This window comes from Phallusia mammillata, chromosome 6 (genome assembly GCF_965637545.1).
Source record: "Phallusia mammillata chromosome 6, kaPhaMamm4.hap1.1, whole genome shotgun sequence".
Taxonomy (NCBI): Eukaryota; Metazoa; Chordata; class Ascidiacea; order Phlebobranchia; family Ascidiidae; genus Phallusia; species Phallusia mammillata.
In genome coordinates, this window is record NC_137257.1 from 6117296 (window position 1) to 6143053 (window position 25758).

General features: G+C 35.3%; 2 protein-coding genes across 5 annotated transcripts; both read left to right on the forward strand.

The window, feature by feature from the left end:
* The first annotated feature begins 1696 nt into the window (after positions 1 to 1696).
* Positions 1697 to 9725, forward strand: LOC145233501 (uncharacterized). Of its 2 annotated transcripts, none has more exons than XM_080098236.1 (10): positions 1697 to 2251; positions 2534 to 2661; positions 4090 to 4198; positions 5533 to 5673; positions 6346 to 6481; positions 7192 to 7331; positions 7595 to 7690; positions 8251 to 8359; positions 8753 to 8872; positions 9115 to 9725. In XM_080098236.1, the coding sequence occupies exons 1-10, from the start codon at positions 1845 to 1847 to the stop codon at positions 9328 to 9330; spliced, it is 1602 nt and encodes a 533-aa protein (XP_079954362.1). In that variant the 5' UTR covers positions 1697 to 1844; the 3' UTR covers positions 9331 to 9725. The 2 variants fall into 2 exon arrangements, with proteins under 2 accessions (XP_079954362.1, XP_079954363.1); XM_080098237.1 differs by having other exon boundaries at positions 9118 to 9725.
* A 2621-nt stretch (positions 9726 to 12346) lies between these two features.
* LOC145233499 (RUN and FYVE domain-containing protein 2-like) lies at positions 12347 to 25465 on the forward strand. Of its 3 annotated transcripts, none has more exons than XM_080098234.1 (15): positions 12347 to 12777; positions 15338 to 15424; positions 16161 to 16292; positions 16413 to 16530; positions 16858 to 16959; positions 17454 to 17577; positions 17650 to 17780; positions 18187 to 18367; positions 18492 to 18608; positions 19068 to 19235; positions 19619 to 19716; positions 21391 to 21477; positions 21770 to 21994; positions 22469 to 22595; positions 24273 to 25465. In XM_080098234.1, the coding sequence occupies exons 1-15, from the start codon at positions 12480 to 12482 to the stop codon at positions 24411 to 24413; spliced, it is 2136 nt and encodes a 711-aa protein (XP_079954360.1). In that variant the 5' UTR covers positions 12347 to 12479; the 3' UTR covers positions 24414 to 25465. The 3 variants fall into 3 exon arrangements, with proteins under 3 accessions (XP_079954360.1, XP_079954358.1, XP_079954359.1); XM_080098232.1 differs by lacking the exon at positions 12347 to 12777 and adding an exon at positions 13683 to 15031; XM_080098233.1 differs by lacking the exons at positions 12347 to 12777; positions 21391 to 21477; positions 21770 to 21994; positions 22469 to 22595; positions 24273 to 25465 and adding exons at positions 13788 to 15031; positions 20125 to 20742.
* The last annotated feature ends 293 nt before the right edge of the window (positions 25466 to 25758 follow it).

The window sequence follows — 25758 nt, forward strand, 5'->3', positions numbered from 1 at the left end:
GGAAATGACGACATGCGTAGGCCGGTTGGTCCTCTGCCTTTGTTTGTTGTTGGTATTTTTTGATGCAGTTTCGGTTAAAGTCGCCAATTAGTAAGTGAATTTATCACAGTTGTGTTGGCTGCGTGGGTGAATACTGCGATCAAGAAGGTATAAATTGCCCTTCAGTGTAGGCGGTCGCGGTTTCGTGTCTTTGATCAAGTTAATTGCGTTTACAGCAACAACGTTTCATCTGCAACATTTGTTGCCAGTCATTGGTGTGACAAGGAAGAGTTTGAAAAGCTTCTGAGGCCTATCCTTTAGGACAGCAGTAAACAGTTATCAGGAAGATATCAGTTTCAGTCATAAGCATGAATGTTATATGGAGGAGAAACAAAGGCTCTGTAGTTCATTGATTAATTACAGTTTTTATGCCCTTGTTCAAAACTGCACATTGTATACAGTAGAAACAATCGTGTTAAGAACTACCAAGCATTCAAGAAAACACGAGGACGTGGAAACCAGAGTCCTTTTGGCATACTTTTGGAGTTACAATCGTGTTACAAACTACCAAGCATTTAACAACACGGGGACATGGAAACCAGAGTCCTTTTGGCATACTTTTGGAGTTCCAATGCTTCCGGCTTATCGTTAGAGTCACAGTCAAGCAAAGCGCTTGCAACTCTAGGCAGCTGTAGCGCATTTTTTTCTTTAGGTTCTTGTTCGTGTACAAAGCCGTATAGTGAGGCATTCAGGATGTCACAGTTTGCTTACAGTGCTTGTGTTGTGTTGTTGTGGATGATATAGGTTGCTTTAAAAAATTATTGTGCTGGTAATTGTGTTTAGTTAAGTTTTGTTTGCCAATGCTTACATGTTTGTTTACATATTGTAATAGGCAGTTAATTTTTACCTTAATTTGCAAAATTTGATGTATTTTTAGGATTTATAATGCAATTTTTTTTTATTCTTAGCAAAGGAAGAGCTATTTTGCAAGTTGCTGGTTTTCAGCCTTGCCAGCCAAACTCTTGTGTTAAAGTTAAACGAAGCATTGACTCATAGCACAAGCGCATTGGCTAATTCCCCTATCCCAAAGTAAATTATGCATTTCTGAAAATTGCCTAGTTAGCCCCGTATAAGGTGACGACCAATAAAATTGACATCAGTAATTGTTGATCAGGGCCGTCGTCGTTTTGTTAATTTTGACGCGTTTTGATTGTTAAATTTGTCAGAGACATTTCCTGATGGGTGGTTTACTGAGCTATGTATAACATTTGTTGCTAAGCGTTCATTTCAAAATTTCGCTGTTGTAACTGAACGTATGGTTCGTGTGTTGCAATTAGAAGTGCTCTTGGTGGTAATATAGCAAAATTATATTTTAGACCAAAAAAATGCAGTTTTCAAAAATACTGTTGTGATATATTTAATTGAGTAATTGTCAGTAATTAATTATTTGTTGTCACATAAGAGCTTACATTTGTTAATCTACTTGTAGTTCAGATTCAAAACCAACACATGTTACGTAGTGGAAATTATGAATACGTAACTTTGTGAGTCTGCGGTTCATCATACGGGATATGATTTGTTTTCACTGACTGTTTTTTTGCAGAGGCGTGTTAAACAGTCTTTTAAAACACTATTTTCTATCAGACTAATAAGTTCAGCGTCAGAAATAAAACGAGGGCTTTTTTGCGGAAAACTTACTGTTGTTTCACAACTTTAACACATTTTTATTGATCCAGATGCAAAAATTCAAAACGAAATAGATTTACATTTTAGGTTACAGAATTTGTTATCTGTAATTTGACCCTTCCATATTGTGTCATAATTTTTAACACCAAAACTTGAAAACTACTTATCAAATTGCCAAGATGGACGAACATGCAAAAAGAAAGGAGGACATATACTGGAAGGCATTTGTGGGTTTCGTTTCGCCACAAAAACGCGTGGATACACCTGTGTATCGTCAGCGCAGCTTTGAATACATGGAACTGTCCGACAAGGCCTGCAAACAATCACTGGATTCCAATTCACAAGACGATTGTGTTCCCAATTATGACTCAATAAATGCGAAAAACAGCACTGAGGAAATCGTTAAAGACAAATCCGAACAAAGATGTTTGATACAGACTGTTACGTCACTGATAGGCAATTGTGACCTCAATACAAGCCCAGAGGAGGACAATCAAATTTCTAAAAACAACAACAATAGCCTGGATTTTAGGGAGGAACAATGCACTTTCGAATGCCAAAATAAGACAACGTTTTGTGAAACAAAGTAGGTATACAATGGTAACTTTCGAGGGACCCGTAGAGCCAACGTTATGTGGTCTGGCATAACCAAACAATATTATCACCCATAGTGGGAAGTACATTAACCTTGTCTTAGTTTAAATCAGACTTACAAGTATACAAATTTTTTTTTAAAATTGCATGTAAAAAACATATGTTTTAAAGGCCATACTGTAAAAAATGCCCGTTTTTAACTAATTCGTAGTGAATAACAAATGTAATGAATGATGTGATACTGCTTCCTTACATGGTTGCTTTGTTTTGTTAGGCGTGAAAGTCGTATACTATCAACTTCATCTGTTGAATCAACGGAAAATGAAAATGAACATAACGAAGATTTAACTGAGACATTTACCAAACACAAAGAAAACTTGCAAACCGACAAAAATTCCAACGGTTAGTACACTTTTGGATATGAATTAGTATTCGATTTTTTGTTAGTAATTTTAGAATTGACAATTGAGACAGAAACCATTTTTTTGAGACAGAACAGAAGTCAGCCTCGAATTAAATCAGTTTTATTTAAGCCCGAACCCGACTCAAACCCGACCCATACAACTCTGTACCACGTTGTTGGTCCTTTTGGTTCTAACTCTATACAGTTTTGACCATATTGCTATTTCCGTCATTGCTTGTAAAAAATTTAAAAGTTTGAAATTTATCGTAACTTTAAGAATGTTAACTTTTAACTTGACTCGGTTCTGGTTTAGTCAATTTAATATTGAAATTGCCACTTGAACATGTGAGTTGATCCGGGTAAACGCTGTTGATTAATTAAATGACATCAACCCTGGTGCAGCACTGACGTCAATGTGATTAATAACGGTTGCTGTTTTGATGAAACTGAATTGACTTTATGCGAGCGTGCCAGAAATGTGACTGGATTTTATTCTACATTTATAAATCCTTTAGTGTAAACATAACTATTTTTTGTATCATATGAAATACAAAACGCCCCGTATCATATATGTTGTTTAAATCCGCCTCAAACGTTGGCTGTACATAAAAACACAGGCCATTGGCGTTGTAAACTTGCTATGGATATTCTCGTGTGAGTATAGGAAGGGACCTCAATTGAAATCCGAATCACATGTTCTACTTTGATCTTTGCATGTTTCCCGACAGTTTCCGAAGCGGATGTTTTTACCAGAGACCGTGTGCTATATTTCACTGCGCTGCATAGCCACTATTTTAGTTGAATGGTACCGGTGTTCATTATATATATAGGACCTTGCGGTACGATGACATTTGGCATTAAGAAATGTGTAGTGAACGTTTTATTTACTCATTTACCGAACGTTTATGTGTTTTTGTTTACGATATAATGCATATCAAGTTGGCACTATACATTTGTATTTTCTATTTCAGTCCCAAACGATCATCACGTTTGCCATCCATTAAATATTTAATCTCCTTAAAAGCGTTTAAACATCTTGGCTTGAATTAAAGCCTCGTTTTACATCTAGCTGTATTTATCCCAAAAAAGGACAAAAAATATTCTTGTTAATGACAATTATAAGTTCAAACTTGAATGCCTAATGCTAAATACGGTTATCCTAATACCGGCATGCATTTCTCAGTCCTAAAAGTGTTGTTTGTAATCAGGTACATAGAAAATTCTGAAAGTTTTGAATATGAGATTCACATGTATGAGTGTTAAATAACAATGAATAAGCTACTTCAAATAACTTACAAGTTTTGTGTCATTACAATTAATATTAAATCATCATGTTGCCTTCAGCAACTGACTTCTTGATGTCACGTGATTAAAGGTAGCCCTTGCCCCGTAAATCATTTTAATGGAATCTATTCATTCACATTCAGATTTGCTCAGCGACGATGAAAAGTCCAAACCAACTGATCCCGTTGCTCCTGCCGAGTTACAGCCTATGAAAGGTGATGAATTGTTTCTGGGAGATGATAGTTTGGAGGGGTAAGTTGTTTTTAGGTTTGTACTAAGTATAAACTCATCAGTGACTAACAATTCAAATAGAATGAATGATAGTAACCTTCACCTCAACTTCTTTACTTTGGGCCAGCATCCTTAAATTTACATAATTCACCCCTGCTGTCCTTACAGACAATTTCAAACGCCATAAAATGAAGGGAAATCAAGTGCTGAAATTCACCAATCTATATTTAGTAGAAAATATGTAAATTTTCCCTATTTTGAAGGACCACATCCACTAAATTTAAACAATATTAGGGGTCCAAATAAATTTACAGTTTAATCCGCAAATAAATAATTTTGAGATTTTTATCACAAACTTGCTTCAAAATGTTATAGAAGTGTCGTTTAACCCTGACGAAAAGGGTGACCTTTGTGGAACAAATGTATTGCCACTCTTGTCAATTCAAAACGCTTTTAATACGCTTGACGTCAACAAAAGTTGGAATTTTGGCAAACGCAATAGTCACGAGTTCGACAAGACATGTTTCGCAATACAAAAGTCGAAGTACCACACTGGCATTTGTTTTATGTGTTTTCGGTCCCGCCACCCTTAAAATACAATGTTGTCACATTTTTTTTTGCCAGAGTGAGTGCTGTAGTTGCATTTATGACGTAATATTGGCAATCGTATCAGCCAGTTCCAGAAAACACAAAACGAAGGCGATTTCGTGCTTGCTGTGGTGTCTATTTTCGGACAGCTTTCTCGAAAAACCGAAAACCACAACCATCTTGGGTCGTACACATGCAAATCGCTTACTGATGACGTTAATTCGGCCTGGGAATCTTGCTTACGTCACCAAGTCGGAATTGTCATAATAGCTCTGTCTACAATTACAACGAAAACCGAATAGGGTTTATCATTGAATGGAATAAGCCGTAAACGTTGCTTCAGGATATCTACATTTGATAACAGGAAGTGTTTAATGCGATTTAAATGTCACGTTTTACACATAATGCCAATAAAGCCAAATATATAAAAGAATATGAGACATTACTAATCAGCATTATTGCTTCAGCTTTGTTTAACCCATTGTCTACAAAATCTTAAAATAAATTGTTCCGGATTCACAAATAAAAAAGGGGTATTATTTACACTGTTTTTTTTTTAATACAAATTATGAATAAAACCTTCTTCAGGGAATATAGTTCTGTCATATATAAACTGTCGCTGCCAGGCATAATATCAAATTTATAGAGCTTTTCTGATAATGTAATACAGTTGACAGAAGAGCTCTATAAATTTGATAGGTCTACCATGTTTAGTATTGTGTTTATTTACGCCATGTAATTTATTAAACATGTTGACGTTTTTGTAGGTCTGACTTCCCGCAATTTGTTCCAACGCTTTCTGTCATTGCTGAAGAAGACGAAGGCGAGAGTCCCCGGCGGTCGCTAAGTGTCGCCCCGCAACACCACAGTTCCGCCAACTGCCTGGACGATGAAATACACTTGTCAGAGTAAGCTAATGTAGAGCAAGTCTATTTGTATAAGCTGTTTCAAATGTCACAAGCAATTTATTTCAAACACTGACACAAAGTAATATGATGTATATGTGTGTTTTTATGAAGGCCTGTTGGCGAGTCCATTGCCCAAAACTAACTTTAGTATCTAAGATCAACTTACATTTTTTATGTGTAAATTGCTACATATGTTCCCGTAAATCCGCCTTTATGGACATTAAAACGACAATTTAGGGCAGTGGTTCTCAAACTTTTTTATTGTCGGGGCAAATGGTAGTTTTTTAAGTGTGTAGGGAGCCGCAAAAAAACGAAACCTTGACAAAATCACTAAAGATTATTACCTTGAAAGCTAAAATATCAATGTTTGGTGGTTTTCTGAGGTCTGGTGCGAGCCGCAAAATAAGTAGTTGGGAGCCGCATGCGGCCCCGAAAACCGAGTTTGAGAACCACTGATTTAGGGGCTTGGATTCCTATTAATCAAGACTTATTAGTCCATTTTGTCGTACAAGTGTCGAAACTATTTTTTGTTTCATTAAAATATATTTATCTGTAAACTGCCAGTTTAACACACCTAAGGCCACTTCAATGGTTTCAAATTAAACTTACGTTGAATGCTTCCATTTGTGAATACAATTCATGAATTAACTCCACCTTGTACTGGCTCCTCAGGAAACACGAATTACCTGGAAACGATGACATAATGTCAGCTCGTTCATTTGGTAGCTTGGTGCGAAGATCCAGCACACTGGAAAATCTCAGTTTGGAAGAATGCGATGAGATGACGTGGCAAACCCATGATTTTAGGGTAAAGGTCATTTGAATATGTATGTGTGTTTTCACAAGACGTAGTTTGCATAACGAACAATGGTGTATTAGTAATGCTTGTTCACTATTGCAAAACATTTATGCAAAAACCCTACTGGAAACTATAGTAGAGCGTAGTTTTTTTTCTCTTTAGGGCAGTGGTTAGTAACATTTTGGGGCTCGTAACCTTTAAGCATACACGTAATTTCTTTGTATCTCTTTTTCACAATTATAAATGTTTACTTACAGAAATGAAAAAATGTTATAGTTGACAAAAAACTTTCAATTATGATAACTAATGAATGTATCGAGTGAATGCATATAGTTACAGGATTTATAACAACAAATTCTTTTCACTTAGCAATATTTTTAACACCTTGACATTCATTCCACACTGAAACTTTACTTTTTTTACAATTAAACCCAAACAACCATTATTTTACCACTATATTTCATCCTTTAGTACTTCGTACTCCGAGTTAAGAAACCCTGCTTTTAAGGTTTTTATGTTGCACAGCTGCGGCTCGGTGGTGGGTTTAGCGTAATTATACTGGTGTGTTTTCTTTTACTGAGTGAAATAAACTCAACTCATCACATACATAACCACAAAACAACCTGCTAAATGAACAACGTATTTGCGTTTAAGCTGAAATATTTGCGTTGAGTAGCAACAAAACAACAGTATTAGCAATTTTTTAAATTTAAATTCAGGCGCATCTTAAAAGTCACAAAACTGAAGAAGAATCCAAATCTGTGACTTCATCCCTGGTTGATGAGGATCGGCGACCGAGATGTTCGAGTACTGAGATGCGAGATGTTGAAGTTGAAGATCAGAAGATAGAAGAATCTTCGTGAGTAACTATAAAAATAATTTTTCGTGCTGAGTTTTTTTCAGAAATGGCGACATACTAAATTTCTATTCACGCAGTATATCATAAAATCGGTCGAAAGTGACTGTTATGTGTTTTCTTAATGTATTTTTTTTACCTGAAATAACATTGACGTGGATCTGTGAGCCGAAACCTTGTCTTCTCAATGCCCTTTTTACATGATTCCGATGTCTTAATGATGCTTTTTGTTTTGAACTCTTAACTAATGTGTGATTTAATTATAGACTGTCAAACCATTCAAGTCTGGTCGACTCCGCTTACTCCTCACATGAGAAACTAAACACCCTGAGCAGAAGCACGCCAGACCTTCTGTGTGACAGGTAAGCCAATAAAACAAACTAATTTATATCTGAGTCTGGACGGTTGTTGACTCTAATCAAGTCCAGAGACCAATTGAGTCATTGTCTGGAACTCGATTGAAATCAGTTGTTTTTTAGGACTCAACCAATATAAGTAATTTGGATAAATGTTTATACAAAACCGGTTACTTATAATTTAAAAAAAAACTAATAGTGGAAAAATAGGAATATTTTTCGTTGTATATATTTTAGGTGTCCTGTTCGGAGAAGAGTGTTTTCAACTCAACTGGCTGTTAAAAACGATTTAGCAAAAACGTTTTAGAACTACTGGTTTAATTAGTCGTTCATTTTCTTTTGTCGACATTTTGCTTAAAACGAATTCTGGGACCATTGAGCAGTGTTTATATTTCTGCAACTTCTAGGTCCAATAATTTCGTAATAAGGAGGTAAATCAAGTTTGTAGGTTGATATGACTCATTTTCAGTTCACGCCCTTGACATACGTGACTTGAGTTGGCTCTACGTATTACAACACGGCAAAATTAACTTGTACGTGATGATGAAAACCACGTGTTGTTTTAGCATGGAGGACTTGCAGTACATCCCGATTAGTTACGCAGATACATCGTTGAAGCGCAAAAAGCGAAGATGGCCAACATTTGGTGTTGGTGACTCACGAGAAAGTCTTCATGTAAGTTGTAATGAATAGTGAACTAACATCCGGATGGTAATCTATTTTTTGTAAGTTACTGACAAAATTATATATTTGTTTTTTGTAGTAAACATACGCTGCAGAGGTTGAAATTAAAGCAAGATTAGTTTGTAATGTTTCTGAAGCAATATACATTTCGCTTTTTTTACTTCGAAGCAAACGGATTTAAAATTACAGTACCCATTCTATAATAACGCTTAGCAATTTAAAAATGGGGTTTAAAATATATCTACTTGTACTCTGTTAATTATTAACGACAGCTTATACTTAATTAAACAAAAATTGTGTCGTAGGACAATCAAACACACAAAAATACATGATTATTTTCATTAGTTTTCTGTGCTGTATAATTAACCCAAATTTTGTTTTCAGGCCAAAGTGAGTGGAAGTGGTTCATCTAAGTTTGGAAGTTTACGAAAACGTTTAACCAGGAAATTAAGCAAACGTGGTCAACGACCGAAACGAGATTCACCCGACTGTGACCGTATCAAGGTAACATATTTCAAAAAACGTTACACACAGATTGATAAACTCCGGAAATCATCCCATGGTCTCCCTTTTGTAAACGCAAAGCTAGGATAAGCACTAGTTGACATATGAATGGCCGCGGCATTAAGTTGACCGAAGCGACCCTTTTACTCCAACCATTGTGACGCTGTATGTGCTTTTACCAAGCAAAATAATCTCAACTTAACTTTTTGTCAAACGAAAATCAAATTCGTTGTATTTTGCAGCAGGAGCGAAATACAGCATCGACCTTACCTCGGTCGTCCAGCATTCGGCGAACCATTATGCGGGTTTTCAAGTTCCGAGGCCCAGAGAACGAAGCGTACATGGGTGAGGGCCGACCCCGCTCGTGGTCCCTCCCCACTAGAAACCGCCACACCACTGCAGTTGTCATGGAAACGGAGGACAGTGATGTTGTCGTGAGCGAATTGGCTATCATATGAAAATCTTAACCAAGGAATTTTGATGATAAGGTTTTTCTAAAACGGTGCGTTTAAAAGAACGTGATGTTTGTTGTAGCAAACTGAGAAAGAGAGAAATTGCAAAGTTTTACTTGCTCTACTGTGCTATATTTATATTCTTGTGTATTTTTGTGAACATTTCTAAACTTGCGAGAATTCTTTATTCTACTGTGCTGTGTGTTTACAAAATGTGAGTAACTTATGTGTGCAAATCAATGAAATACTTTTGTGCGTTTTAGATTCAATCTACAGATCCGAATTTTTTCTCAACGTGTTTTGTATGTTAGCAATAACTTATCTGTTTGAAATGAAATTTTACGCACTTTTTTCTTTGGCGTTTTGCGAGAATCGAAATAAATTTGTATCTCCCATTTAAAGCATGGCCTGAAAACATTGGGTGAAGACCTTTAATCCAGGTATGGACAAAGAGTTTAAAATGCGAAACCTTAAGACACAAGTCATGTTGTCTGCAAATACAATATAATTAGTTTAGGAGTGTCACAAAAATTTATTCGTTTCTACACATTTATTAGTATTCCGAAACATCATCTGCTTTTAATGTGTAGTTTTTGTATTGCACACAAGGCCCCGGGGGTCTGTGAAATGGTTTTAGATGGTGCACGAAGGCAAAAGTTTTGTAAAGAAAAATGCTTTGTGTGGTGGTCCGTAAACCCATTAGGTTTGGAAGTGTGGCGCGTTGTTGTCGAAAGGTTGGGAACCAAACTCCTTAGTTGGGGTAGCATCCGTTTCTAAAAAATACATATTTAAAGAACACACTATAAAACATTACTGCCATAAAACTTGTGTGCACTGAATACATCTTCAAGCCGTTTCCCCATTCGCTGTTCTCATTATCAGGTTGTCAACTGACCTTGAAGCGGGGGTTTAAATGAACACTAAGAAAAAAGGCAAATGCGCTTTTGTTTTGAAAAGTGTCGTAAAGATAACCACAAAACCATAGTTAAAAACCTGCTCTGCTCCGTGGTAAAAAAAATAAAAAAATAGGGAGATGTCGTTGTTTGTTTAGTTGGTTTTTCAAGGGAGAGTCCCCTGGTGTTTAGTGTGGATGATCGGTGTGTCACAACTTTCGAATTTTCGATGTATTTGTTGATGGACAAAAACATTTGCAGTTTAGTAACATTAAAAAAAAGGTAACTTTTTCAGTTTATAAAGTTGCTTGTAGTAACCGATGTATGAATATTTGGTTTTTGCATTGAGTAAAAACGGCGTAATTTGTTTGTTTCGTTTATTGTATTTGGCTATTTTCTTTCCTTGCAAACATAAACATATATTTAGTTCTGGATATTATGTTAGCATTCTTAGCAACCACAATGGTTTGAATAACATACATGACTGAAAAGTATATTTTGTGTAACTTAAAAGGGCCAGGAAGTAGGACCAAGTTTTGAATTTTTTCATTGCTGTTGGCACTATTGGCAAATTACTACAGCCCTTAATGGAATATATCAATTTTAGTTTCAGAGACTTATTAAGTCATCTTACATGGAATATTTCAAGTGGATATTGTCATATTTATTGCGAATACATTATTATGGTATGTTATGTTTTCTTGCCTACTCTGCAGAGTGTGGCACATGCAGTGCAGTTTTTTTTAAAATGCCTGACGTTTTTTTACAACTGCTTATAAAAGTTTAGCACAAATTACTGCCTAGTCCTTTACATCACTTGGTTATACCTGGGAAAAATGGTGTTGTGCATGGACTCAGTGGGGCATGCACATACCAGAGAGAAGCCAGCGCCCAATCGCTTTACGCTAAAACTAAAAAAGATGCGATACTGAAATTTGCACACAATATTCTACGCTTTTAAAGCTTTTCAGCGCACAAACTTTCGAAAAAAAAATATTTTTCAGTTATTAATACGCGTATTTTGAAATTAATATTCAACGATATGAACGTCATAACGCCAGGGGTGCTCCATATAATGTATTGCAAAGTTTTCTCCTGAACACAAGCTTCAAAATAAGCCCAAACACAATGTTCTAGCAAATCGGAATCGTGTCCAAATATTAATAACAATATGCCATATTCACCAAAATCATATTCGATGTGCGCTGGCCTTAAAAATTTAACGCAGCTCTTTGAAATTGACAAATGATACTCCTTACATTCATACCTTTAAAATAAGCCATCACTCGAGCTTCTAGCAACAAGTTGGCTTTGCCAAATTCGCGGTTAATAATTCATAAATAATATCCAAAATATTAATATATATATATATATTTGGACACGATTCCGATTTGCTAGAACATTGTGTTTGGGCTTATTTTGAAGCTTGTGTTCAGGAGAAAACTTTGCAATACATTATATGGAGCACCCCTGGCGTTATGACGTTCATATCGTTGAATATTAATTTCAAAATACGCGTATTAATAACTGAAAAATATTTTTTTTTCGAAAGTTTGTGCGCTGAAAAGCTTTAAAAGCGTAGAATATTGTGTGCAAATTTCAGTATCGCATCTTTTTTAGTTTTAGCGTAAAGCGATTGGGCGCTGGCTTCTCTCTGGTCATGCACATGGGCCAGTCTGCAGAATATGACAGTTTACTATGAGATCTTAGGGCTAAATGACTAGTGACTACTATATTCCCCGTGTGCATGTGCATAACCTCTGAGTGCATGCGTAAGACCACTTACATTGGGTACAATTCAAGTTATAAACATAGGCCAGGCAGCACTTTATGCTAAATTTCTGGGTGCAATTGTACAAAAAATCGTGTGTAAATTTTTTTTCCATACAAACCTCCCGCATGCAGCTGTCCCACTCTGCAGACTGACATGTGAGACATAGCAGTCCTGCTCAGCACCCAAAATCTTGCTGAAAGCTGCCATGTTTTGCAGACTGTTTTTTTTTGCTGGAACACAGGTTTATTTCAAAGCACATGTTTACATTAACATCTTGTGAATTTTTTTTTAAAGAACTAATGCAAATGTGATGCCATGATGTTTAAAATTTATTTTAAGTACATATATTTACCGAAAGTTTATAAAACTGACAGTGTGTTTAGGCTGATTTAGAAATGTGAGAAACTGGTGAAATTTTTATGTAAGGTGTAAAAAACATCTTTCTCTGGTGTCACTTTTCAAACTTTGCTTAACATCAATTAAAAACCATGGAAGCCACGTCTGAGTCACCTGTTAATGTAGAATTGTCTACTTCACCGCCGAGAACAGATGAAAGCCAATCACAGTCTGTCGTTGAAACTCAAACAACTACTGCTGGTGATGCAGAGGCAACCTCTACTCCTTCAGATGTTGAAAGCATCGCTTCTATGCCTGAATCCAACACAGACTCTACATCTAGAGGTAGCTCCATCACCCTGCCTTCTATCTTTTCTTCTCCAATCAAGAACCTAAGGTCGCTCACAAGAAAATCGGTTTCAAGCAAGGAGTCCTTGTTTTCTCCCACAGGTGAGTTTTTTTGTGGTTTAAATTTTTTTGGATTTGTCAATATATTGATTTATGCATTCAATATCACTTTAGTTTAACATGGTTTATAATTTTTGCCTTTGGTGGAATTAAATCATTGCACATGTGCTTAATGAAGTCTAAATGAAGTCTGCTTTACTTTGTTAGGTACATACATATTGTTTTTCTATTTGTGTAAAAAATCAGTTTGCATTTACCTCAAATTTATTGATAGTTGAATTTGCTGTACTACCTTTTAATGCATATAAAGGTTTATAAGGTACTTTATTGTCAGCTTGCAGAAAAACTCCTGACTGTTAAAATGGCTTTTTGTTGTTGTCAAGTAAGCACTTTGTAGTACACAAAACAATAGAATATGCAAAATTATTACTTTAGATGTACAAGAGCAAAGTATGTGACAAAGTCCAGATGAAGTATATATACATATATATTAAGTAAATATCTTTGTCTTGTGTTTTTTTAAGTTTGCACTAGAAAGTGAATTCATTTTCAGAATGAAATCTTAGAAATGAAATTTAAATATTATTTCTTTGGAATGGCATGTAAAATATTTCTTTTTACATTTATTGATGGGTGAAAATGGGTTTATTGATTAGTTAATTTAGTTTTGTGGAGTTACTGCAGAATTCTAAGATTTTTAATGTTGTCCTCATACGGAAGAAATACAAGCAATTGGATTTTTAATTTTTCTGGATAACAGTAAAACTCTTTGGAATTTTCCTGTAGGTGTTATGTGTTTTACTAACACAAAACTGGAATGATGTCATTTAAGCTGGATGTTAGCTCAGTCAGGCTGCTGTTAGACACACTAAATTATTCATTAGAGTATTGATCCATTTTTAGAAAAAAAGTGCAGCAAGTGCTATCGACCAGTGGGGCGTGTTTTAAAGCCTGTCTGTTTGCTAGGTAAAGCATAAATTGCACAATGCCAGTTGTTTTACTGAGATTGCTGCTTAAACTGCTTCATGTGTATTCATATTATCTGTAGAGTTTTATTTTGAAGTTATACAGCAATTGTTTAGCTTTTTAGTTGAACAAACTTGTTCACAGTTTTAGTTCTTCTTTTTACCTTCAAGTGAGATTTGTGTGCAAGCAAAGATGCCCATTATCAGAAAAAGTCCAACAAGTCACCACAAGCACCACCCCTACCTTTCAAACAGACCAGGCAATGATGTACATTCAGGAGGACATAGAGACTACAGAATGGTGTCTCGTTCTATGCACAATATTTCACGCTCTTCCAGTGGCTGGTTAAAATCTGATAACATGCCCCGTTCCATGAGTGCTATTGACGAAAACAGCGAAGGTTGGAAGTTGCCATTTTGTGGTGTACTTTCTTCTACTGAAAACCATAATGATAATGGTTCAACATATGGTGTTGCTGATTCAGAAATAGACCACTATACAAGGCCAAGGGGCTTGTCTATCAGAAATGGAAGGCAGATTCCAAGATCTTGCAGTTACCAAGTGGGAGAAAATCAACCTGTCAGTCCTGTAAGTTGTTCTTCGCCTATTCCTGTGCCAAGAAGAAGTGGCACAAAGCGTAAAACCAGTTCCAGAAGCAGTGGTGGTTACTTTTTTGACAAGTACATGAAGCGATTTCGTGCCAAGTATGGTTCAAGATCTAGAAAGTCCAGTGCCACTGAAAGTGAGGCTAGCGAAGATATGAAAAGTGAAAAACAAGTCATAATTAATATCACCAGCAATCGTCAAGACATGGTATGCGACGAAAATGTGGAGAGAATCTTTTATGACACAATTCACCAGCATGATGGCAATAATGAACTTGATAGTTACCATCAAGACGACCTCTATCCATTGCGCTATGGTTCCTCAGCAAAATGGGATGCACAAATTGCCACTGTGCCGCGGTCAGCCACTAAGGACAGTGGCTGTGGAACTGTCACTAGCTCTGATATCAGCGAAATACAGCGCAAGGATGAGTATCTAACTCTATCCTCAGTGTTTCCTGCCAGTCCTCAAAGATTTTGGGGTGACGCTAGTTTTAATGACTTGGATGAGATGTATGCTCAACCGGTGTCTCCTGTCCCAAGCATTACTGATGGTGCTGAAGTGTCGTGTCGCTATAGTGATAGTAGCAGTGAAACCCTGAAAGCTATGGAAACTTTGTATTTGTGTAACTTTAAAGTGGCAATAGAAGGAGATTGGCTCTGTCTCAAAGAGATTTGTGATGATGCTGTAGCCTCGAATGCACTGATTGCAAACGCTGTGCAAGGTGCATATTTTGTGTATTATGTAAATAAAAAGTCTAAATTCTTGAAGTTTTAATTTGTTTTAGATGTATACAGCATGCAATAGAGTGATAAAATTCAAAACATTTAAACTGAGAAAAAGTATTTCCTAAAATGATTTTATTTTATTTTCAGCAAAGAGTTTCAGCAGCATTTGCACATATGCCGTTTACTGTATGTTAGTAGAATTTTACACGTGTTTGATTTAAAATTGAGACTCTTTTTGGTTACAACATATAACTGCCACAAAAATCGAAATTTCGTTAAAAAAATCTTTCATCTTTTTCCAGATGAATTGGCAAAGAATGGAATTGTTGATGAAAATGCCAAGGAGGGAAACTCACAACAAATGAAAGTTGAACGAAGAAACTTGCTTGGTATTGTACCTAACATGCAATCAAGTGTTTCTATCATTTTATAACTATTTCAGAATAATCCTATAGCATTGCAATGTCAGTAGAAATACAGCACAAATGATTTAGGTTAATCACCTAGCAACTTTGTCAACATTTTTTTTCCTAACCCAGTCTAAAATTGTGTATGCTAAAAACAGAATTGACTTTTATCCAAAATTGTCTGTATAAAATGAATATAAATACAACATTGCAAACAAAAAAGAAAAGGCCCAACAATATAACAAAAACATTAAAAATAAAGATTAAATAGTGTTTTAGGTACAGTTTTATTTAGAGCTCTGAAAAAAAGTCAGGCATCATTTAAATCTAGGGTGTTTGAAATTGATTTAATTCCGGTATCATTTTCTATCTCTGGCAAAGTAGGCTTTGATTTCTTATCAATTATTTAACACAAAACTGCAACCAAGCTTAACCTGTGCCGTGAAACACAATTTTATGTTTCCCACTTTTTGGTCAGATGTCCAAGACATTAGATCATCTCTCCATTAATTGTAAACATAGGTGCTGTTTTTGAAATTTCTATAGTTTTGACTTATAACAAAAATATATTTTTACACAAGTAAAACTTATTTCGGCAATTAATGGCAATAGACTGTATTTCAAAATTTTATAAATTGCATCACATTACTGTCTTATGATTGCACATTGCACGTAAAACGTATGCTGAACATGTTTCATTTTATTTCTCATTTACAAGGTATGGCAAAACTGAGTGTAAAGAGCCTGATTGGTTCTTCCTTGTCTGCTGGACACACACTGGACAGTGATCATGCCCCACTACAACAATTCTTTGTTGTACTGGAATATATTCTGCGACAAGGATTAAAAAGTAAGTCTGTTTTCATTGTGGTAATCATTCACAACACATAAATATAATGTGATAATAGAGGTATATATAATAAAAAGGAAAAATCAAATTTAAACCTAACACACTTTATTTTGTTTGCAGATCCAAAAAACTTCTTTGTTCAAAACAAGTACTTTTGGCCAGCATTAGAATCTATTGAAAAGTTTTACCCGGATGCAAAGGAGATTACCAACAGTGTTCGAAGCCTACCTGGAATTCGGTTAGCATGCAAGCAAAATTACCAGATGCTCAAACCAATCTCTGTTAACATTTGACCATGAAACTATTTTTGCCACATCTGCCATAATGCGCTGTGACCTGGCATCATATTTTAGATTTTTGGCTTTTGGAATGTATTATCAATATGCCATCTAAATCATATCTTATAAAAACTGTTAATAGACAAATTGAATTGTTTGTATACTTTGTTTAATTGCATGGGGATCGTCAATCCTAAAGGGAGCTATTTGTTAAGAAATTCAGCCAGATATGTGCACAAAAAAGCTTGTGCTATAAGTTCAAGTAATGCAGCAACTTTGTTGTTTAGAACAAATTTGGGTAGAGGCCGTGCTTGGTTGAGACTGGCTGTCATGCAAAAGAAGTTATCTGATTATTTCAAGGTTTTGATCGAAAACAAGACCATTTTGAGGTTAGTATTAAACTTCCTAAACATTCCTGAATTGTTTCTTTCCTAAACAAAACAGCTAGTAACACAAAGTCCCCTAAACACTGGTTAGAAAATAGTTTTGGCATAAATTACACACACCTTGTTAAACATTGTCATTGTCTGGTCTTGATGCAAAAAATAGACCTGCAGGGCTAAAATATAGCAGGTTTCCTAGTTATTTGAAACCAATAAATAAAGTCTTTAATTGCTGCTTTCTTAGGACTATCTTAATTGCTGTTTGCTTAGGACTGAAATGTATTTCTCTTTTTTGAAATTTTTGAAGGATGAAAACCTATCAAAAAAATTGTGTAATAATTCAGTTGGGTTGATTTTGTTACCTTTGCACATTGGTTCTGTAAAAGATTTGAAAGAAACTTATCCTCCACATTTTCTGATTAATCTGTATCTATTTCGTAAATTTGCTGCAATGAAGAGCAAAAAGTTCAATGTACTTCAGTTTTTAATCAACTTTTTAGCGAGTGGTATGAAGATGGTGCCTTGCTGATGAATGATGAGGCTACAGTTCTGGCCGGACACTTGGTGGGGCTAAACTGCATAGATGCAAACCTTTGTATGAAAGGAGATGATCTTGATAACCAGGTCAGTTCAGCTCAAAGCATGAACAAAATGGGGAAAGTCAATTCAGCGGAGGATATCATTTTGTGTTGGTAGGTGACAGTAATTGACTACAGCATGTATATGATGGATGGCAATAGAAGTTTAGCTGATGATGCCAAAGAAAATGAGGAAAATGCGATGCAAAAGCTAATGGACCAAAAGAACTACCTCGAAGAAAGAAACAGGTACAAAAGAGAACTACTGTAATACCTTTCTACATACAGTGGACAATTTAAGTTTTGTTTGAGTGACACGAAAGTGCTAAATTGCAGGATGACCAGTTACCAGTAATTTTCCGCATGTGCTTAATAATAGTTTTGTTGATAATACAAAACCTTATCCCAACCCAACTAGCACTCTCTGCAGCATTTTGTCTGTCATTCAGCAGAAAATTTAACATTTCAGGACCCAGCGGTTTAGTGTTGTCTGTTTACAATCCACAAACTAAATAGTTTTAACAAGAATGTTTTTTATTATTTGTTTGCAGAAATTTAGGGTATGGGCATAGCTTGGTCCATCCCCAAAAGCAAATCAGTGCAGTATAAAACTCATATGAAATGTAATAATTTTTGAGTATCTAACTTTGTACAGGCATTTGGAGACAACTTCAAGCGAACTTCGAGAACGGGTGGAGCAATTAGAAACAGAAAATCAAACGCTTCACACTGAATTGGCTGCCACCAAGATTTTGTTAGAAGACACTCAAAGCGACAAGCAAAGAATGATTAATGAGAAACAGGACATGACAGCATTTCATCAGAAAACCTTAGAGGTTTGTTTCCTTAAATTTGGACTGAAACATACTTAAAAAAGGGTTTTATTTGTTTAATTACAGTAATTTTATTTTCCAATTAAATGTTGAAGTATTCAAATTGTAATTCATAATGCATGTTTAGGACCGTGAGAAAGACTTGGATACTGAGAGGATGACTTTACGCACATCCAGAGCTGAACTGGATGAAATGTACACACAGATACAAAAACAATTGCGACATGAAACACAAATGAGAATGGTAAGTGAATAGATTTTAGGTTACATTGTCATTTTGGTGTTACAAGGAGCACAATGGTAAGATGTATCTTTATCTATATGTCAGTTAAGTAAAAACAAAAATAATAGATATTTCTTTCTAGAATATTTTTGTTTGGATGTGTTACTATCAACCAAACATCTTTACATAAGGTATTGCTGCACGGCATAATATCAAGTTTTTAAAGCTCTTCTGGCAAATGTAATCTTATTCCAACTTTTCGACATACTACATAGGTTGTCTTCATCAGGGTAAATAACACTGAATGTACAGTGAACGATAAACAAAGGAAAAGGAAAAGGAATGAACGCAAGCATGTCACAATGCAACGAAATAAAATTACATTTGCCAGAAGAGCTCTACAAACTTCTTTATGAAAAATATCTTTGGCTGAAATAATCCATTTTTAACCGATCATGAACTTTTACATTATTTTTGCAGGATGTTGAAAGAGAACTTGAACTTCAGATGTCGCTAAAGAATGAACTTGAAGTTGCTATGAGACTCCTGGAGAAAGACATTTACGACAAACAGGATGGTCTAATTACACTGCGAGAACAACTTGATAATGTCAAGGCCATTAACATGGACATCTACAAAAAACTGCAGGTTGGACATTTTTTGCATCTTTGTGTTGGCTGCTGCTGGACTTTATGTTAAATGTTAAAGCATTACAGTGTTGGTTCGATGCTAAACATCGCATAATAATATGCTGAGCTGTTTTAAATGTGCCAGTTCCCTTAATTTTTACCTTGCAAGAGAAATAAACCATTGTAGGAGCATGAAGTTTCAGGGTAATACATTAAACAATGTGATCATTTTACTAATTTGTCATATGTGTGGGGTGTCATTTTTGTCATATATCAAGTGATATGTTATTAAGACATTACCTCGATGGCCAATCCCCCAAAAGAATATGTGGTTGTCTGAAATGTATAGTTTTTTATATTTATTTACCACATAAATTAAAATGTTACACAAATAATTGGCAGGCAAAAACAGAACTGGAGGAAAAGAAAAACAGAACTATCGGAAAATTTGAGCAAGACACAAAAGAACTGGCACAGCAAATCTCTAAACTACAAGAACAGTAAGTTGTTCACTTGAAATCCTAATGCTTTTCGGTAACTTCAAACAGTTTTATCTACACCCATGGACATTATCTGTTATATTTGAACGGTATGTATTAAATTGTCGAAGTTTTTAACACAGACTTTAACAATCAAATAATTTTAATGATATTAATATTTTAACTTATTGATGCATTTTTTTCTACAAAAAGATTTAAACCCCTAATTAACAGTAAAAATACATGCAATTATGTGTTAAACACTAAAATCATGATTTAAATTAGGTATCAATTAGGTATTATGTCTATTATCAATATTCACTTTGGCATGACATTTAATCTGATTCATATTTTATCTTATTTTGTTCCTTTTATTTTCTACTCCCTGATTTTATTTCATTTTTTTCTGCTGCTTGGTAATCATCTCAGGAACAAATACAAGGAAGCAAAGGTGGAACAGAACAGATTAGATCTTGTATGGATCTAAAACAATTGTTGTGTGTCAGATTATTATGTTGCATTGACAGATTGTTTTGGTGGTAGTCCAAGTTGAAGCTAAGACTTTTTAACAAACAGTATTTAATATAGAAAATAAGTTTGAACATAAATTCAGTGTTGCTAAAATGAATTTGCTAATTAAAACAGCTTACATTGTTTTCAGAAAAACATTTGTTATGTTTGTTTATGTTCCAAATATTTTGCCCTCACGGTTTGTGAGTGTATATTTGTGTTTTAATTTGCCTGCCCGAATACTACAAGCAGATAACCATTTCCTTTTTTAGCATAAATATAAATGCTTTGTATAATTTAACTATTATTTCCCTCAGTTCAAACCTTTTGCATGTAACTTTTGAATTTTTTGATACTGCCGACTTTGCATGGTGAAGTTTAAATATTGAAGTGAGTTTAAATGATTGCAAACTTTCCATTTCTGCCCACAAGCATGGTGATGTTAATATTATTCCACTTTCCTTTCTGGCTTGTTCTCATTATATACTTGTGCTTGTTTTTGTTTGCTTCGCTATCCTATTAAACTTTTGCCTATAATGTTTATTGTATATAATTGCATTGTTCTGTTTGACAAGATAAGTTCTAAAAAACATTATATATTACAGGAAATCATACTAAGCCAGAACAATTAAAGGTGTTGTACCGAATTGGTGATACCAAGCATTCTTAAATCTGGAAAGAGTCTTCTTGCGGGTTTGAATCCCATTAAAGGCTAGATTTTCCTGCATGTGCCTTGCCATTTGGGAATGCTTGGTGACCAGCTGATTCAGTACCACACCTTCAATGGGCAAGGTGTACTGTGATTTATATATGAATGTGCTGTCTTTGCATGGACGGTACAAGGCTGATCTCAGTTATCAATTTATGTTCATCTTAAATGATATTGCAGGGAAGTTTTAGATATTACAGATAACCAACAACATGCAAAACACCTAGAGACAAAGAAACAGAAAACAAATTTTTTGTGCAGCAAGTGCTTCTTCATTTGCTGCAGGATTGTTTTTAGTTAACTTTCATCAGTATAATTTTGGTTTCTTTACAACTACCTCATTTCCTTTTCGCTCTGATTATTTTTTTTTACTTTACCCATATTTTGGTTTTGGTTTTTCCCATTTTTGTTTGTTAGTTTTGCTGTCTGATATTTTATTTGTTTTGTTTCCTTATCTTCATTACCTCACTTCCCAGGTTAAATGAATCAAACAGACAGACAACTGTTGCAAGAGAGCAGGCTGATCGATACATTCACCAGTTGGATGATAATGAAAAGAAAAGGTAACGGAACCATAGCAAATCTGCCAATACTTGCAATTGCAAAGTGTTTGGTAACTTTGAACTTCTTGTAACCAGATTTTCTAACTTTTGATTTAAATAAGTAACTGGAGATTTAAGCAAAAAAATACACATTGACCATTAATGCACATTTGACCATTAATGACCTGCCTGCAGAAGGAATAAATGACCTGCCTTATACACATTGACCATTAATGACCTGCCTGCAGAAGGGCCTGATGCTTTTGAGTTTAAACACTCTCAGCCTTTTAGCCAGAACTTTATATTTTTACAGAGGTGTGCTGCTCACTAACCTCCAGGTTGAACATGAGTGGAGACAAGCTCTTGAATCCCAGAATGAAAAGATGCAGCAAGAGATAACTTTGCTCCAGGAGAAGGTTTCACTCATGGAGTCACTGAGGGAAGAACTCCAACAGCAAAAACTGGAGTACGAGGACCTCCAGGAGTCATGCCGGGAGCAAGAAATGACAATTACTGATCTTGCCAGCCAACTTGGAAAGTAAGACTCCATTATTATTGAGTACCAATTGCGGAACTTCTGTTAGTGTGTGTTAAATCATTACATTACTTTCCATTACATTTTAGAGTAGTGTTTAAACTGTGAAGCTATGTTTCAGTCTTATTTACATGTCATTGTAGCGAGGTTTCACAAGCGAGGTTTCATGGAGTCGTGGAACATACATTCTCACACCAACACGATGAACGTTAAAACGGACGTTCTAATGCCGATAACTTATCGGTCGCTTTTGCACCATTGAGCCAGGTGTTATCACACGACCATTGGTGCGCACTGCGTTATTTCTATCGCCTTTTTTGTGTGTGTTTCGCCGCCCTTTTCGCTTTATAATAACTTGTGTTTGCAATGTATGTCATTACCCTGATGAAGGTGTTTCGTATGGGACATCGAAACGTTGGCATATTACAATAAAAAACTGCCGGAAGAGCTAAAAATTCTGTTAATATGTCATTGTAGGTCCAAGCAAGACCTAGGGGACTTGCAAGAGGTTCACAAATCAGTGACCGGCAGTGTCTGGGAAAGTGACAAGCAAGTTACCACTTGTGCACAATGTGAAAAACCATTTAACCTGTCCAGAAGAAAGGTAAGTACAGTAAACCTCACATAAGCTGGATTTTGGTTAGGCTTTAATTAATCAACATCAGTTAATATGGATATTCGCCTTTTCTGGACAAATTTTAGGTCCAATTGGGTCTGGATTAACCAAGGTTTATTGTACGTAAGAAAGTATTTTTTAAGTTGAATTCTTTATTATGGGTCCCCTTCCCTGAAGGGGACACATTTTGATTTTACTCGATTTCTTTTTTTTTTTTTTTTTTTTTTTTTTTTTCTTCCCTGAAGTTTGTCCACCCCATTTTGCCATGAAATCTTTGGTGAACTTAGATGAAACTTTCACAGATGGTAGATATGGTTGTGCAGATGTGCCATCTGCTTCGTTTGTCATGACAACCCCAGTATTTACCCCGCTAGCCCCCAAAATGTAAAATGTTGTCGGTGCGCACCACAAACGTTAGTTTTCTGCTAGCCATCAAACTGTAAAATGTTGTTGGTGCGCACCACAAATGTTAGTTTTCTGAGGTGTTATAAAGGCAACCAGACATTTATTACCAGTGTTTGTGGGTTTGTTCGAGGATGTTTTGCAGTTGACACTTAACAGCCTTATGACGTCAGAAGCATTGACGAATGTTGCTAATAACACCTCTAGTGGTCAAAATGTTAAACATTGTCAGAATTGGATAAAATTTTACATGACTGTTGATTGGGTCATTGTGGTTTCATATTTTATACTTTTGGGTTTTAAACCCCATCAGTTACCCCACTAACCCCTAAAATGGGTGAGTGTTTTAAACGCTGTCGGAATTAGATGAAATTTTGACAGCTTGTATAATTTGTCATTTTTAGGTTTCAATTGTTGTGTTTAACCCTGTAGCCCCAATATTTACCCCTCTAGCACCCTAAAAGGGTGAATTTGTTAAACATTGTCCGAATTGGATGAAATTTGGACAGCTTATAGAGTGTGCTACTTATAGTTGTTGTTTGTTATGTTCAACTTTGTCGCCCCAACATTTACCCCACTAGCCCCCCAAAATGGGTCAATTTTTTAACAATGTCAGAATTAAATGAAATTTGGACAGCTTGTAGAGTGTGCATTTATAGGTGTATAATGTTGTGTTTTACCCTGTTGCCCCAGCATTTACCCCACTAGCCCCCCAAAATGGGTCAATTTTTCAAACTATGTCTGAATTAAATGAAATTTGGAGAGCTTGTACAGTGCAATATTTATAGGTGTTAATTGTTGGGTTCAACCCTGTAGCTCTATCATTTACTCCACTAGCCCCCAACAGTCACGTGCAATTCGCGCTGATTTGTGTTATAGGAGCTGATTGTTGTGTTTTAGCCTATTTTCTCACTGTTTAACACTTTTTTTCTCAGATAGACCATAAAATAGAAAAACCTTCAAAAATGTATAAATGGACTGAATTTGAATAGTTTGTTCTCCATATAGCATATTTATTCAGGCACAGTACCGATCACTGTGTTTTACCTTACAACACCCGACTTTCTCATGGTTATCTCTTGAAATGTATTATTTACAACTTTGCATGTGTGGGGGACCCATGAGTTTTTGCTTGCAGAAACAGCCAATGGATGATATGGGACCTAATATAAAATTAGTGTAGAAAATATGTGTTATAGTGTATATGCAAGGGCAATATGTGCTAAGCCACCCTTCTAGTTCATAATGTTGTTTGTTTTTCAGCACCATTGTCGAAACTGTGGACAAATCTACTGCAACTCCTGCAGTGACAACACCATGCCACTTGCCTCATCTGCCAAACCTGTACGAGTTTGTGACACCTGCCACACAACTCTACTGCAGAGGTTTTCAGCTGGGACATAAAAACCTCAATGTTTGGAAAAACAAAGCCTTCACTAAATCTGCTCTCATGCAATCATCCAATTTTTTAAACAAATCATCTGTTTGTCAATTTTGTTTTTGATTACATCTTACCATGAATAGATTACACTGTTGGTCAACCAGTTGGCCATCTGCTATGCTTTGGATAGGGGTGTTTTAGGTCATTTGAGAGGCCTTTAAAGATATGTTTGATGAGCAACCATAAATTCGAGAGACACATGTTATCATTCTAGCAACTATTTATGCTATGCCATTGCTAAAGTTTGTGCAAAATATAACTTTGAAGATTATGGCTACTGGTACATTTGCTCATCCTTATGCCACCCAACTCTTGGCCTGCATATTGTGTTGATGCATCAAATGCTCTTTGGTTCATGGTCTAACATTGCCTGTTTTAGGGTAGTATAAACAAACATGTGACTTAATTTTGCTCAAAGATTTTAAAAAACCTAGAAGTTAAGAAACTTTTTGCTTTTACTCGAACACAAATCTAGTATGTGGATTCAACACTGGCTGTTAATACAAGTTGCAATTGTTTTGTAAGGTTATATACAAAGGTGGATTTATTAAACAAGCAAGTGTTCAGCTAAAATTCGTCATATCTTTCTATACCACATTTATGTAAAAATGGGTATTTTATGAACCATCTTAGTGTTAACACAATTTTTTTGAAATTACAATGTATCTTTTCTCATTCTTAATACATTTTTGTCATAAACAAAGAAGATCTGTTGAGTCATTTTTTAACTTTGATTCTTATCAATATGTTGAACTTCCAGTTGCTATTACTTCCTTGAACATACTCTCTCGGCATGCCAATTTACTGCTGTATTTGTACCCTTTAAAACTTTTGAACTGAAGTGTTGATCTACAATCATCTTTAATTTGACCCATTGCAGTCACAAACTTGGTAAAATTATTTCTTAAAAAGTAATTAATAATCTAAATTTGAAACTGGTATTCACTACTTTATTTAAGTGCAATATAACATCACTTTTTTTACAGATTTCAAAATAAAAGATATTTATGTTAAAGTTTTCATATTGTCTGATTAGATCAAAATCACTAAAAATATTAGTTTTTGCAGCATTTTGTGTCAAATTCCTTCCCATATACTACTTTCAAACTTTAAAATTACTATGCATACAAGCCTGAAAAAAGCTCATCTAGTGTATAAAACATATTGATGTGTCACTTGCATTAAAAAAAGTCAATCCAAATCAAACACTTGTAAAAACAAATCACACACTTAGGTTTAGAAAGCTGAACATGGCATACATTGTTTATTATGTAATTTTCAGCAGTGGGTAAATCAGGAAAATAAGTT

Excerpts from the sequence above, each read along its gene's own strand:
- LOC145233501 (XM_080098236.1), top strand. The coding sequence starts at position 1,845 with ATGGACGAACATGCAAAAAGAAAGGAGGACATATACTGGAAGGCATTT. Across the intron at positions 2,662-4,089 it reads AACCGACAAAAATTCCAACG|ATTTGCTCAGCGACGATGAA; the intron begins GTTAGTACACTT and ends ATTCACATTCAG. Across the intron at positions 8,873-9,114 it reads CCGACTGTGACCGTATCAAG|CAGGAGCGAAATACAGCATC; the intron begins GTAACATATTTC and ends TGTATTTTGCAG.
- LOC145233499 (XM_080098232.1), top strand. The coding sequence starts at position 13,894 with ATGCCCATTATCAGAAAAAGTCCAACAAGTCACCACAAGCACCACCCC. Across the intron at positions 16,293-16,412 it reads TCTGCGACAAGGATTAAAAA|ATCCAAAAAACTTCTTTGTT; the intron begins GTAAGTCTGTTT and ends TTTTGTTTGCAG. Across the intron at positions 21,995-22,468 it reads CTTGCCAGCCAACTTGGAAA|GTCCAAGCAAGACCTAGGGG; the intron begins GTAAGACTCCAT and ends ATGTCATTGTAG.